This window comes from Pollachius pollachius (genome assembly GCF_949987615.1).
Source record: "Pollachius pollachius genome assembly, chromosome: 19".
NCBI lineage: Eukaryota > Metazoa > Chordata > Actinopteri > Gadiformes > Gadidae > Pollachius > Pollachius pollachius.
In genome coordinates, this window is record NC_136952.1 from 4,882,935 (window position 1) to 4,898,128 (window position 15,194).

The window sequence follows — 15,194 nt, forward strand, 5'->3', positions numbered from 1 at the left end:
CCCACCCCCCCCCCGGCTGTGTTATTGGTCCAGGGGTCGGGGAGAGGGACGCAGCCCTGCAGGGTCTGTGTATATATTACCCAGGGAACATCTGGTGTTTATTAGGCTAGCCCCGAGTCCGACGAGGGGAGGAATGGAGGGGAGGGGGGGAGGAAGGGAGGGATGGAGGGGGGGGGGGGGAATGGACGGAGGGAGGGGAGGAAGGGAGGGAGGGGGGGAGGGGAGGGAGGGAGGGAGGGAGGGAGGGAGGGGAGGGAGGGAGGGAGGGAGGGATGGAGCAGTCCTGGCTGGAGTGTGGCCTGAAGAGGTGAACACACTGGCTGCTTCCCCCCCTAGGCTCCCATCTATTCCCACACACAGACACACACACACACACATATATATATATACATGTACAAGCACACACACATGTATGTATACTCACCCACGCACACACACACAATCATCTATATACTGTATATATATATTCACACACAAATATTCATTTGAAAGGGCACCTGCAAAAACACAAACACACATAAACACAAACACACAAAGGCATGAATGTGGACATGTAAACAGATAAAACATGGTATAACAGTGCAACAGTAAAGCTTTAAATGTTTTTGCATGGCATAAGTGCCGTTTATTCAACCTACATGGAGGTGGAATTGCTAAATACATTTTTCGGCCACATACGCCATGCCTTACCTCTCAGTGCACTGTTTACGTTTCACAGACGAAGTCGCCACACACACTCACCCACGAAAGCACACACACGCTGTTGTGTGCATGTGTGTGTGGACGTTTAGGAGTGTTTAAAACCGGGTAAGCCTTCTTTAGTCTGGCTGCGTCATGTTACATCACGCTAGCCGTCACTGGGGAGTCTCCAGTCTGCTACTGCGACGGGCCTGACCAGCCCGTCTACACACTTCCATCATGGCTCTTAGTTTAAACAAACTTAAAGCTCTGCGTGTCCCCCCAGCCATCAAATCAGATCCTAAATCATCCCGCAGAGCAGCCGCGCGGTCGGGCGCCGCAAGCTCGTTTTTAAGAGGGTTGGAGGGAGGAGAGAGAGGGTGGAGGAGGAAGGAGGGAGGAGGTACGACAGGCCAGGACAGCTGAGGCGTAAACATATGCTGATGTCACCCTGCTGTTCCCCGGGGAACTTGCGCGCTAACGCGACGGCTAGTAGCGCGCCCGCTCGGCTGTGCGACGAAAGGTGCTCATCCGGACTGCTGTCTGCCGGTTCGGGAGGAGATGTTGATGTTTCGGTGTCAGGCTGGCCTGATGATGAGGTGGCGTTCAATATTATAGGTGTTGGGCCAACTTGCTGTGTTAATAATTTGAAGATATTTTGTTTTATTTCCCTAATTGTAATTTTTCATTAATTATTATCAGTTAATCGTCATTCAGGCTACTGATTTAAGTTCTATGAAATTTCCACATTATTACTGTGAGCCACAATTACTGTAAAATGTTGAGGTGGATCTACTCCTTTGTTGACGGATGGTCGATAATGAGCAACCTAGAAAACCAAACGCTACACAATGATTGAAATGTACTGTTTCATATCAGAACATAAACATGTGATAATATGTCGATTCCGGACAATATTATACCCTTATTTTCACCCTTGCTTTCTCTGTTTATTCAGACATTAATTTCAACTATTTTCTTACTTTCCTTTCGTTACCTTATTCTGTCTCTGTTCAAAACAAACACAGGTAAAGATTACCTGTGTTTGTTTTGACCGCGGCAAGGAGCTGTAAATGTCAGCCTTGCACATCTCTATCTGAACCATGCGCCAAATAGCTCTGCAGAAACCAAGGAGAACTACTGTGAAACATCGGCGTGACGGGATTTCCACGCTGAACTCATTGTTCCACCCTTCGCATGATATCGCCTGTCAAGTTTTCACTTTCAACTCATTTTTCCTCAAACAATAACACTAACCAGCTCGCTGTGACTCTAACGGTGTACTGTTTCGTCTCTCAAAATCAATCCCAAAAGCGTGAACTCAAAACCAGAAACACATCTGACCAAATAAGTGCAGTTTTTGGTTTCTCTCGCTGAGATAATCAAACCTTGTCCAGGCCTCCCTTATGGCTATCGCCAGGTAATCAGTCCTCCCCCCCCCCCCCCCCCCCCTCCCCCCAGACACACACACATACACACACACACACACACACACACACACACACACACACACACACACAAGCCTGATTATTTATTCTGGAATCGATGAGATTTGTGAACAGCAGTCTATCTCGCCCCCGCCCCCCACCCCCACAACCTCACTCTAATTAGAGCAGTTGATTTATTGTTCCAGTGTTAGAGGTGTCTGGGACAGTGTACTATGAGCAGGGCTGCAGAACACATGACAGGTCTGAAGAGCTCCTATTGGATGAATAAAGATCATACTGAACTTCATTCCAAGGCACGTCCACTCCTCTATCTGTAGTGTTTTGGCTCGATCCATACAAGCTCTTGTTAGCAATGTATCGAAGATTGACTTCGGAGGGGGATGTCGTGTTACAAGTCTGTTACCTGTGCTCTACAAACATGTCAAGCACACACAACATTTAGTAAATAAATCTGTGTTTTCGTACATTCGTACACAAACAAGGTATTACGTTTACATTTAGGGCATTTAGGAGACGCTTTTATCCGAAAGGACTGACATTAAGTACATTTGTCAGAAGAAGAGAAACAATATATGGCCGCCGGTAGAGTAAGGATTTTCATAGAACCAAGGGCCAAGGATCACCCATTCCGTTGCGCCCAGAGGTTCCTGGGTGCTCCATGCTCAGTCCAACTCCAGCTGGATCCCCGTCCAAAGTCGGGCTCCCGACCCATAGTCTAAGAAAAGCTGATTTAGCGGTGAGTCAAGCCGCAGCCTGTCTACACGGCTACCGCATTCCCAACCAGGCGGTCTTTGCCTTTCATCTCTCCCACTCCCCAACCTAAACCTCCTCCTCCTCCACCTCCTCCTCCTCCTCCTCCTCCTCCGACCTTCCCTCCCACTTCCTCCTCCATCACTCTCCTCATGTTTTCTGTCCTCCTCTGTGTTTGGATGCACTTTTGGGGTTGGACCTCCTTGATCCTCCTGTAAACAGTTGTTGTGTAGAAGGAGCCAGCGGCGTGCTTGTTTGTACCATGTACCTATAGTGTAAACTAAAGGTATAGTAGATAGTAACTGCGGTATGTTATATATACAGAGTATACATTTTATACTATGTAGTAACTATAGTATAAACAATATACCTGTAGTATAAAGTTTGGCATACAGTAACTTTAGTAAATACCTCGGCCCTAATGTCTTAAGCAGTGTGTGTGTGTGTGTGTGTGTGGGTGTTTGTGTTGCTTGCTAGGTTGTGTGTGTGTGTGTGTGTTTGTGTGTAGTGCATGCTAGGGTGTGTGTGTGTGTGTGTGTGTGTGTGTGTGTGTGTGTGTGTGTGTCTACTGTGTTTACATGCATGTACACATGTATTTAGTCACATGATTGATGTGTGCTTGAGTATATATGTGTATATACGTTTATCCGTCTGTCTGTTGTGTCTTCAGTCAGTCCGGCTGCTTTTTCGTGTGTACATACATACGCATGATTTTGTCTCTGCATGTCAGACGAAGCATAGCTGCATCTAGCTACGAGCAACCAGCACCAAGCTCTTCACAAGTTATATATATGAAATATATATAATATCAACATACAGAATTGTACTGATACATGCACACACTTTTATTTTGTACACCCTGGTATACCCTGATGATGTATTCTGTGCTAGATGACAGCTCATGTGCTCCAGTCCATAGTAAGTCTTTAAGAGCTGTTAGCAACACAGACCCTTAACGAGATGAACTGCCATCGGTTTCACGGTTCCCTGTGTGATGTCATTTTTAGAACATATCTGACCCTCCCCCGCACTCGAAACCACCACTCAGTCAACTGAAGCGATATCCCGTCATTTCATCCTCTCAATCTCCCACTGACATCGGATCCACTACGTGAGATACACATTCATGGAGGGAAGAATATCATATAGGAATATTTGTCAAATATTTGGCCCTTAAGTGAATGACAATGGAACAAAATGTCCTACTTATATTAATGTGTGTGTGTGTGTGTGTGTTTGCGTGTGTGTGCGTGTGTGTGTTTGTGCGTGTGTGTGTCTGTGGTTGATTGTGTGTATGTGTGTGTGTGTTCTGTTTATGTTGTGTTGTGTTAAGGTAATGTGTGATTGAGTAGCCAGAAAGATTGATCAAGTTAAATACCAACAGGTGGAAGTAAATAACATCGAGAAACATCTTTCTGAAAATATCTTCGGGGTGTGTGTGTGTGTGTGTTTGTGTGTGTGTGTGTGTGTGTGTGTGTGTGTGTGTGTGTTTGTTGTGTTGTGTTAAGGTAATGTGTGATTGAGTAGCCAGAAAGAGTGATTAAGTTAAATAGCAACTGGTGGAAGTAAATAACATCGAGCATATCTTTCTCAAAATATCTTCGGTGTGTGTGTGTGTGTGTGTGTGTGTGTGTGTGTGTGAGAGTTCAGCAGAAACAGGCTTGAAATGTGATTGAAACCAGGGTCGCCACTTGGCAGGTCACATGTTCAGATACTAAAGAAGAGTCTTCACCAAACACACAAACACACACACACACACACACACACACACACACACACACACACACACACACACACTCTACCCTTTCCCTGCGTCCCTTCGCTAACCTCAGGGTCAGTCCTTGGAGATAACCGCGGCTACACTTGGCTCCTCCAATTAAAAAGCCTGTTTACTATCAGCCCAGCCAATCAGTGGTCTGCTCGTTGTGAATGGGCCATGTCGCTCTCTCACCAACCCAGCGTCACACCTCTGCTCTGAGTGTTGGACCAGATGCAAGTGATGACCTGTACACTGTGTGCCATGTAACAAGCTCTGTACCCATGGAACACGCGGTGCCTGCTTCTCATACTGGTACTTATACCTATAGTTATGTATTCCTTCATTCATTCATTCATTCATTCATTCATATTCCACCACAGGTGCGTGACGGTACACTGTTCAATGGTGGTGAAATGTAGGGGGGGGGGGGGGGGGGGGGGGGGGGGGGTTAGAAGAGCATTATGTAATCGATGTATATTTTGAAAATATACAGCAGAGAAGAGCAAGATTTGGAAAATATCATTTTCCAAGTCTTGCTCTTTTCAGCTCCATCTCTTTAAAAGACCTCACCAACAGCCGCTTCAATGACAGCCCCTTGTGATGCTAACCGCCGCCGATGCTAACGCCTCTTCCCTCCGGCTCTCTCTCCCTTACAGTGAACCATGGAAAGTTCCCCAAGCAGGAGGACTCGTACGCCTTCGAGGAGGACAGCAGCAGCGACGGGCTGTCCCCGGAGCAGCACCACAACGACGACTCCCCGGGCTCGGCCGGACATTCCTCCCTGGAGGCCGTCGGCAGCACCCCTTCCTCCTCCTCCTCCCCCAGCCTCACCAGCCCCCGACAGGTACCGGACACAGCACGGAAAACACTCCCCTCACCCGCCCCCCCCCCTGACCCTTAACCCGACACGGACCACGGGACCACAAGCTTACCATAAATAGATGCAAACAAAATCTAGGAATAGTTCCTCCTCTCCGGCTGTTTATTTGCGTAGCCTTTTCGGTTAGCCTCTGGGTGCACTATGAAGTCACCCCCACCCACCCAGCACCACCACCAATATCGTTCCTGCGTGGCCTTTGACCTTTAAGTCGTACTCCCCTGTTGATGTTCCATGTCCCTCCCCTCTGCGGTGGGAGCAGACTGGAGGTCCTGCCCTCTGGTGGCGACACAGTTAACTGCAGCGTACGAGTGCGTCATTAGTGACCAAGAGACTTCCGCTGAGGAGGCTGAGGAGGTGCACGTGTGTGTCATTCCCGCATGCCGCTCTGTTACACAGTTGGTTCTTCCGACCGCATGTCCATCAGACGACAAGATGACCTGGATTCCAAAGTGCTTACTTTGCATTACGGCCATGACATCATCATTAGAAGACCAAACAGTGTGTTTGCACGGTCTGAGAAGTGAGCCAGAGCAGAACATGATGACAGGCTTTTGGAGATTTGATATATTGTTGTTTTTAATAGTATGGTGGATCCGGCCTCCCACGTTCAATTGTTGACCAGCAACAAGTTGTTGACTTGTTGCTGGTGGTTAACTAACAATGACTATCGCCCTTTCGGCTTTAAGTTTTCTGTTAAAGAAGAACCACACCCCATCATAACTACAATCTATTACACTTAGCTAGCTAACCAGTACTAATAATCTCAAGGTACTACATTTCCTTTGACTTTACTACAGGAGAACATTAAGTTGAGCATGTGTAAATTGGTCTGTGTAAAAGAGAGAACGTAAAAGAGATATTGTAATAAAATCATTGACACACTGGACCCTAGATGGACATTGTCACAGCAACTGTACAGAGTAGCTAACATGATTAATATCTAAATATATATCAACATATATTTGTGTCCTTTGAACAGGGCGGAGCGACCAGGGACTCATCTGACCCAGGTCAGGAAGAAGGACTATCTGACGCCAACAACAGCCAGCCCTCCATGCCCATATCTGTCCCAGCCATCGTCAAGGTCAGGAAGACTTCCACTACGCATTATAACCCCCCTCTCCCCCACCCACCTACATTCAAGGATGTCTTACATCACACAAGGGGATTCAAATTGCACTGAACACCTTAAACACTACACCAAGCTTTTCTCCACTGTGTTTCAGTCCGATAACGAGATCAAATTGAACGTATGATTTCATCCTAACCTCATCGCTCTGCAGTCCAAGACGTCGGACAAGAACCGCCACAAGAAGCCCAAGGACGTGAAGCCCAAGGTGAAGAAGCTCAAGTACCACCAGTACATCCCTCCCGACCAGAAGGCGGAGAAGTCCCCCCCGCCCATGGACTCGGCCTACGCCCGCCTGCTGCAGCAGCAGCAGCTCTTCCTGCAGCTGCAGATCCTCAGCCAGCAGAAGCACGCCCAGTCACAGGCGCATAACGGTCACTCCCAGCACACCCAGCACGCCCACCAGAACCAGGCCCAGGTCCCCCAGCGGCAGCCCACCTTCAGCTACCAGCCCATGGCCACGTCAGCACCCAACCACAAGTACGTGGTAGCATTGGTGGGACTCCCATGTTTTCAGAATCAACTGTCGTATGAGCCTTTCAGTTTAAAGGAGCAGTAGAAGAAAAATGGTTCCTCTGCCCTCGGCCATTCCCACCATTGGAACAATGTCCGATCAGGCATGCGAAGATCAGCGTAGATTGGTAGAGAAAGGCAGCCAGGAACTTCACTTTTTAGATCATTTTCCTGATTTGCTGCTAAACAACGAGCACTGAGTGGTTGTTTTCTGGCCGGCAGGTTGAATATTCTATTACATGTCTACTGCACATTCATAAGGCACTCATAAACCTAGTTTATTTTTTGAATTTACAGATAGCTGCTGGAACATGAGTGATTTAATATTTTTTACTGAATTATTTTACGGAAATATTGCCTACTGCTCCTTTTAGCAGAGATGTGTTCAAGTTCCGATCACTGTATGAGAGCATTGCATGTTCTTTGATGCATCCAATAATTTCCCCAGTATTGTGATCCAAATTGTGTCTCCATAATCACACCAAAACTGACTCTGACTCCTGGGTCTCTCCTCTCCCCCTCCAGAGGCGACCACTTAACACTGTGCAGCTCCAGCGGGCCCCCCAGTGCAGCCAACAGCACCTCCTCCTCCCCGGTCAAGACCTCGTACCCCAACCAGAGCAACCTGTCCCCAGTCAAACCCGGACCCCTGCCAGCCAATCTGGATGACCTTAAGGTAGGGGTCCCACCAAGGTTTTCAAACACCGCGAACATTAAGCAATAGTTCCTCTCCCAGGCATGGCTTCGACTAAAGTAATTGGATCTGCTGAATCAAATCCACCTTCTTCTCTCCCTCTCTGTCTCCAATTCAATCTCTCTCTGTCTCTCTTATTCTACCTCTCTCATTCCTTCTCATCTACTCCAAAGTCAAATTCAGGTCTCTACCTCTCTCTTATAATTTTACCTCGCTCTCTCGCTCGTCCAATACTACCCCTCTTCTGGTCTCTCTGTCTCTCGCTTCTCAGTCTACCTCTCCAAATGTTACCACTAACCCTCTTCTACCACCCTCCCTCTCTCCCCTCCAGGTGTCTGAGCTCAGGCAGCAGCTCCGTATCCGCGGGATGCCCGTGTCGGGCACCAAGACGGCCCTCATCGAGCGGCTCCGGCCCTTCAGGGACCAGGGCGTCTGCGACCCCCACCACCACCAACACCACCACCACCACCTCCACCCGGCCTCCGCCGCCATGACCTTCCCTGTGACGCCCACGGGCTCCCTGTCCCAGTCCTCCTACCAGTCCCCCTCCTCCTCCAGCGGCGCCCCGTCCCAGGGGGGGTACTTCCCGTACCCCAGCACCTCCTCCACGCCCCCCATCTCGCCGGCCTCCTCCTCCTCGGAGCTGTCCCTCAGCGGCTCGCTGCCCGACAGCTTCAGCGACGTGCCCATGTGCTCCCCCGGGCACCGCTTCACCCTGCAGGGGGCGTCCCCGGGCCAGGCCCCCGGGGTCGAGGAGGGGGCAGGAGCAGGGGCAAGAGGAGGAGGAGGAGGAGGCGGAGGAGAGGGCGAGGGGACGGTGGAGGCGGAGAAGGACAAGATGCTGGTGGAGAAGCAGAAGGTGATCGAGGAGCTGACCTGGAAGCTGCACCAGGAGCAGAGACAGGTGGGTGACCGTCGGACCGGCGGCTTCCGTCGACAACGCGATGGAATCCTTCCCCGGGTTCGTGATATTCATTTTTAACTTTTGTTTGCCCGATCTTCAGGTGGAAGAGCTGAAGATGCAGCTCCACCAGAGGAAGCGTTGCTACGGGTCGACGCAGGACAACGCCCCCTCTCCCACGGCCCCCCACCACCTATCCATGCACCACCAACACCAGCACCACCAGCCACACCCCCCAGCCATGGGGGGCCAGCAGTTCTTCGGGGTGACCATCAAACAGGAGCCCATGTCCATGTCGTCCAGCTGCCCTCTCTCCTCTCACAAACCCCTGGAGGACCTGAGCCACTGCGGGGCCTCGCACCCCAACGCCATGCCCGTCCCCACGGGGCCCCGGTGCATGGACCCCGGTTCGGCCCCCGCTACCGGCAGCCCTCAGGCCCCGATGTCGGCCTTCCTCAGCCCCCAGCGCTCGCCCCAAAGCTCCCCCAACGGGAGAGCTCCCGGCAGCCCCCGGCCCTGCTCCCCCAACCGGCCCTACCTGCTGTCCCCCCCGCCACACCTCCGTGACGGCTGCGGCCCGCCCCTTACCCAAGGCAGGGGGCGCAACGCACAGGTACGTCCACCGGCATCTACAGGGCCGTCGCTTGTGACACACGCCGCTCAGACACGATTATATACCCATAAGGGCGGTTTCACGTCATGTCAAGCACATTCCAAACCGCCATCTTGGAAGTTTCTGTCCTTTATAATAACAAAAAGAGCCTAAGGTTATTGTAGACTTCGTTTTGGACAAGAAACACCAAGATGGCAGCATGGACTTCTTTGATGGAACTTCGGATCACATGATTGAAACCCTCCAATAACCATCCTCTGTATATATATTGCCTCTTAAAGACCTTTTTGTTCGTCCTGATATGTTCAGATGCAGCAGAAGAGCGGAGGCCTGCCGCTGAGCTCTCCGTACCCCTCTGATCAGAGAGGACCGCATGGCGTGTTCCCCCCCGGCGGCGGCGACTGTGGCCACGCCCACCGAGGCCACGCTAAAGCCCCCCTGCTCAGCAACCCGCCAAAGGTAACGATACATCGAGAACGACATGAGGTGTAATGTAGCCCTGTGACATCATTAACATATCCATCTCATCCACGTTCACTCTATGGTTTTTGGGTGTTTTTCTACTTTTTCCGTTCGTTATCTTTCACGGTTGAAGCCGGCCTTCGGTTGGGGATGTAGTTCTTGTCATATTTCCGCTCTTTGAAACAGATGTTTGGGTCTGTTTCATCACGTTCTCTCATGTGTGTGTGCGTGTGTTTGTATGTATGTGTGTGTGTGTGTGTGTGTGTGTGTGTGTGTGTGCTAGACATATGTTATCTCACATACACCTCTACGGTTATCAACGCCAACCCAATCCTTTGTATTCAAACGTTTAGCATCCTCTTAAAGGGACAGGGTCAGATGTATTGCTCTTCATTCACACTAAAATACCCTCCGATTGACGCTACACCCCCCTGGTTCTACTGGGTGGGCTAACGTGACACTTCTCACCTATGTTCCATGTAGATGTCAGTTTTGCCCTCTCCTCGGCAAGTGAGCCAAACCACAGCCTTCAGTAGCTCAGAATCAGCTGTATGTGACTTAAGACACCCCCCATGCTATGAGGATGCAGTCAAGCAGGTAAATTCAAGTCGTTTAAAACAAAAACAATACAATTATATAGAATCATTAGGAGCCGATCTCTATTTTTTTTTAAATTGTTGGCGTTGCTTCACCTTCACCTTTTGGCCGCCTCTCTTCCTCCATCTCTCTCTCTCAGTGCATGTGTGCTCATTTCATTTAACCCTCCATCCCTCGCTGTGTGTCGTCACCACACCACTGCATTTCTTTCAGACCTTCCAGAAGCTAAACGGGGTGCTAGAGGGGCTGTCCGATATCGCTTCTACGAACACTTGACCTGAAACATGAATCATGAATCTAGTGTTTCCCAACCCTGGGGTCGCCCGAAGTCTGTCAGGGTTCACCGGTGCTGTGCATATCTGAACGCGAGTTTTTGATTTCAAACCTTTAATGGTAAAGGTCCCTTATATACGGACAGACTAGCCCTAATGATTTGATTCAAACCACTTCTCACTACTTTACCAGGACATTGATAAAGAGGCAGATGTTGATTAGGGTTCAAATTATGTGTTGGGAGGAAGATGCACAACAATGTAAGAAAAACGTCCCCTTAAATGGATGGCACAGGCCGAAAAAGGGTTGGGAACCACTGTATTAAACCGTCACTAGTAAAGTTCATGAGGTCATTGTTTTGACAAGAAAGTAGATCCACCACTAAGGTTATGGCGTCTCTGTTGCAGCAACTCTCCAGAAGCCAGCAGATGGACGAGCTGCTGGACGTGCTGATCGCGAGTGGAGGTAAGAACGCATATCCTATCTCGTACCCTACTTGCCTTGCCAAAGCATAGTTTGGAAGCAGTCATTGTGAATGCAAGGACGCGTTGGTTTCCACCCCTGTGTGTCACTCACCCCTGGCGTTCTCTTTCTCTTCAAGAGCTGCCCGCTAACGTCAGGGACGAGAGGGAGAGATCTATAACCAAAGTTGTGCCTCACCTTCCTGTGTCCTCAGGCAGCACGGCCCTGGCCCTCCCCCGGTTCCACAGACACTACGAGCACCCGGGCCCCTACGGCCTCTCGGCCGGCCACATGGCCGACGCCCACCTGGAGACCCTGCTGGGGGGCCAGGGGCCCCTGCTCAAAATGCCCGGGGAGGAAGGGCCGCAGGACGAGGGCGGCGTGAACGGCGACGGCTACGGCAGCCCCCACGACAACACAAACCATCATCACAACCACCACCACCACCACCACAACCACCACCATCACCACCACAACCCGCACCACCACCCCAACCAGGACAAACTGCTGGCCAACCGGGAGCTCATGGACCCCCCCGCCCCGCTGTCCCCCGTCAACACCAAGCTGTCCCCCGATGGCCACGGCCTGCCGGGCATGAGCTTCAGCGAGTCCCCCTGGGAGACCATGGAGTGGCTGGATCTGACTCCGCCCAGCTCCGCCACCGCCTTCAGCGTGGCCCCGCCCAGCGGGCCCAGCATCTTCAACACTGAGTTCCTGGACATCACAGACATTAACTTGAACTCGGCCATGGACCTTCAGTTGGACCACTGGTGATGGCCGCCAGAGCTACGGGACGCCAAGCTTACCCAATCTGGGGATAGCGATAAGAGCATCTAAGGAACACCAAGCTAAATCGCCGGCCTTGGCAATAAGAGAATCAAGCGCTAAGGACCACCAAGATAACCCCACTCGACCTAGCAATAAGAGCATCAAGCACTAAGGAACACCAAGCTAACCCCGCCGGCCTTGGCAATAAGAGAAACAAGCGCTAAGTACCACCAAGCTAACCCCACTCGACCTAGCAATAAGAGCATCACGCTCTAAGGAACACCAAGCTAACCCCGCCGGCCTTGGCAATAAGAGAATCAAGCGCTAAGGACCACCAAGCTAACCCCACTCGACCTAGCAATACGAGCATCACGCTCTAAGGAACACCAAGCTAACCCCGGCCGGCCTTGGCAATAAGAGAATCAAGCGCTAAGGACCACCAAGCTAACCCCGGCTGGCCTTGGCAATAAGAGAAACAAGCGCTAAGGACCACCAAGCTAACCCCATCTGGGGATAGAAATAAGAACATCAAGCGCTAAAGAACATAAGGCTAATACCGATGGTCATAGCAATAACACCATCCAGTGCGAAGGAACACCAAGCTGACCCCGCTGTTGTTAGGATTCAGAGCAACAGGTGCCAATAAACACCACTTTAGTGTTAAACTGTAGATATCCCATCTACCTGCAAGGCAAACCAACAGTACCAGCTAGTGAAACTTATACGACATCCCAGCAATTTGTTATTTTTAAAAGGAGATAATTTGCCAGCAAACTGAAAGCACAGAACCTTGAAAGTTCTCAATCAAGTGCCAATTCCCAGATATTGATTATTTTCACATTGAAGTTGAGATATCATATCTTCGTGACTGATATATCCAAAGAAAAGGTGATTTTAAGGTTCGTCGCCATCTTGTCTTGTGGGACAACGATGCGTACAATTACAAAGTATCAGTACGACCATGTAGACACATGAAGGATTTTCTGTGAAGAAGAATGTTATTCCAGAGGCGTATGCAATACCAGTGTTATTCCATCTTGACTTGAAAACTCCCATTGACAATCCATCGTGCTTTTTAAGTCTGAGTGTATGTTAAATATTACTGGAAAAAAACGAACTAAAAGTGCTAACAGCGATCTGATAATCAAGGCTGACAAATCAATGTGTAAATAGGGGGACTATTCACAGTGGGAGTGCCCGCGTTACCCGTGGTGTGGGAGAACACACTGTGTTGTTACCATAGTGTGTATGGGAATGTTTTGTAACCACTTTGTATTTCATGTAAATATGGAGGAAAACGTCACTTTGCACCTGTAGCTTATTACACACATGTCACAGATTGCTTGGAACGTAGATAATGTGTAGTATTATTGGTCCCGATAAAATGGCTGTGCTGAGGCGTATGACCCGGCAGAAGCAGTTATAATTTTCTATTAGGTTGTTTACTCCAAAATATATCAAAGGAGAAGGATATACAAGACCTGATTGTCCTGTTGCCTCAGATGAAGGAAAAAAAATGAACAACTTCATCTCTACCAATTGTTAATATACTCAAATTGTCTTTATTTTTTATTGCAAATTTCACCTTTTCTTTTAAACCGTCACCATGTATATTTATTTAAATATTCATATATTATCATGTCCATATAAATGACATTCCTTCTTGATAGATTGGGATTCTTGATTTGTCGAAAATCTTAATTACTTCCTTAGTGTTATGAAGTATGAAGTGTGATCCTAACACTGTTAAAACTAAATTCATTTCTTAATTGTAGAAAGTACAAATGTCCATTTCAAGCACTTGTGAATAGGAAAATGTAATATATTGAGTTATTTACTGTGAATACTGCACGACAGCTTTAAACTTGCACCCTAGCCTATAGGCTGCCTTCAAGAGGTGAGGAACTGCACTCATTGGTCAAAATTCAGCCTTATTCAGCCTTAGAAAAATACCTTTGTGCTTTAATGTAAACACCGGCGTGGCTTTAGTGCTGTAAGCACACTGCTCATTGACTCATTGATAAACAAGAATGTACAATTGTTCTATTTTTTTTTTTTTTTTTACATTTCTAACGACGTGCCTTAAAACTTTTACGATGACCAACGCTAAACAATGTTGACCAAACAGCCAGTCACTTGCAAAGTGAACGGCCACCCTAGTTTAAGTGGCTTTCCGTCGGCTCAGTGACAATCCGGCAACGTCCATTCTGTTGTGTGTGCGTGTGTGTGTACTAACGTTGAAACATTTCACTCAACAAACACGTGTTGTTTTGACCATCCTTCAGGCCTGAGCATATATAGTGGACGTTCTTTTTTTTGTGTGGTGGTATTGGTTCGTATTTTGGCACTACCCCCGTAGCGAGAGAGAGAGCGCAAATAAATCACATTGTGACAGAAGCTTCCTCGTTGCTTGCCACAGACTTTTGTTACTCCAGTATTTTTCCACACCGCTGTATACTCTAGACAAGAGAAATAAACGTACCACTGCAAAAATCATCCTCCTCGCACCTTTACCCACGAACGATTTATTCCTGCTCAAGTCATTCCTCAATAAGAACGCTGCACTCGTCCAGTCGTTTTCAATGACAGCTTTATTCTATTTTTTTTACCCTTGATAAAAGATACAATATAATACTCATCGCCCGTATCTTATAATCAAATATGAACATTCTAGTGACTTGCAATTTATACATGTTCTTTTCTTTGACATTTATATTCATCATTTGTAAAAGGTAGGCTTCCTGTGTCCGCTCACTCTGAACAGGAGAGCCAAGCACACTCTGAGGATTCTGGGTCATCTCAGATTGCATTGTTTTGTATCAGGGTGACAGAAGTTAAAAAATAAATTAACTACCACAATTCTTCCATGTTCTTTTAACAGATGGAATCATTCTCCAGGCTACAATATATCTCTGTATATTGCTATATTGTCCCAAAAATCACCAGATATTTCTTCAGTTTACAACAAGCGAATATAAATCCAGCCTGAAATATATCCACTAATGGTCACCATTTTCCAACGTCATGGACAACAACGCTTTCATTATGAGGAGTAACCAAACCCAGCTCAACCAGGACACATCACACCAAGAGCACAGCCAATCAGAGCCAGTGATAGCAGTGGCTTCAGCACCAATGCTGCATTCCCTGTGTGTGTTGATTTTAGTAGTAAAGTGTTTGGTTACTCCGAAAAACAAAGTCCATGGTGATTTAATTCTCATACCCGTTACGTTGCAATTTTGAAAACATAAAATAATATTCTGAGTG

General features: G+C 48.4%; 1 protein-coding gene across 5 annotated transcripts in view; it reads left to right on the forward strand.

Annotated features, from left to right (window-relative positions):
• myocd (myocardin) overlaps positions 1-15,135 on the forward strand; it is a 25,599-nt gene extending 10,464 nt beyond the window's left edge. For 2 of the 5 annotated variants that reach the window (XM_079757188.1, XM_079757189.1), the window contains 10 exons: positions 5,292-5,479; positions 6,495-6,599; positions 6,799-7,124; positions 7,683-7,833; positions 8,183-8,755; positions 8,856-9,365; positions 9,675-9,824; positions 10,311-10,424; positions 11,105-11,162; positions 11,299-15,135. In XM_079757188.1, coding sequence (XP_079613314.1) covers positions 5,292-5,479; positions 6,495-6,599; positions 6,799-7,124; positions 7,683-7,833; positions 8,183-8,755; positions 8,856-9,365; positions 9,675-9,824; positions 10,311-10,424; positions 11,105-11,162; positions 11,299-11,933 — 2,810 coding nt within the window. In that variant the 3' untranslated portion in view covers positions 11,934-15,135. The remainder of the gene's footprint in view (positions 1-5,291; positions 5,480-6,494; positions 6,600-6,798; positions 7,125-7,682; positions 7,834-8,182; positions 8,756-8,855; positions 9,366-9,674; positions 9,825-10,310; positions 10,425-11,104; positions 11,163-11,298) is intronic. The other 3 variants (XM_079757190.1, XM_079757191.1, XM_079757192.1) reach the window with 3 other exon arrangements.
• Positions 15,136-15,194: the final 59 nt, after the last annotated feature.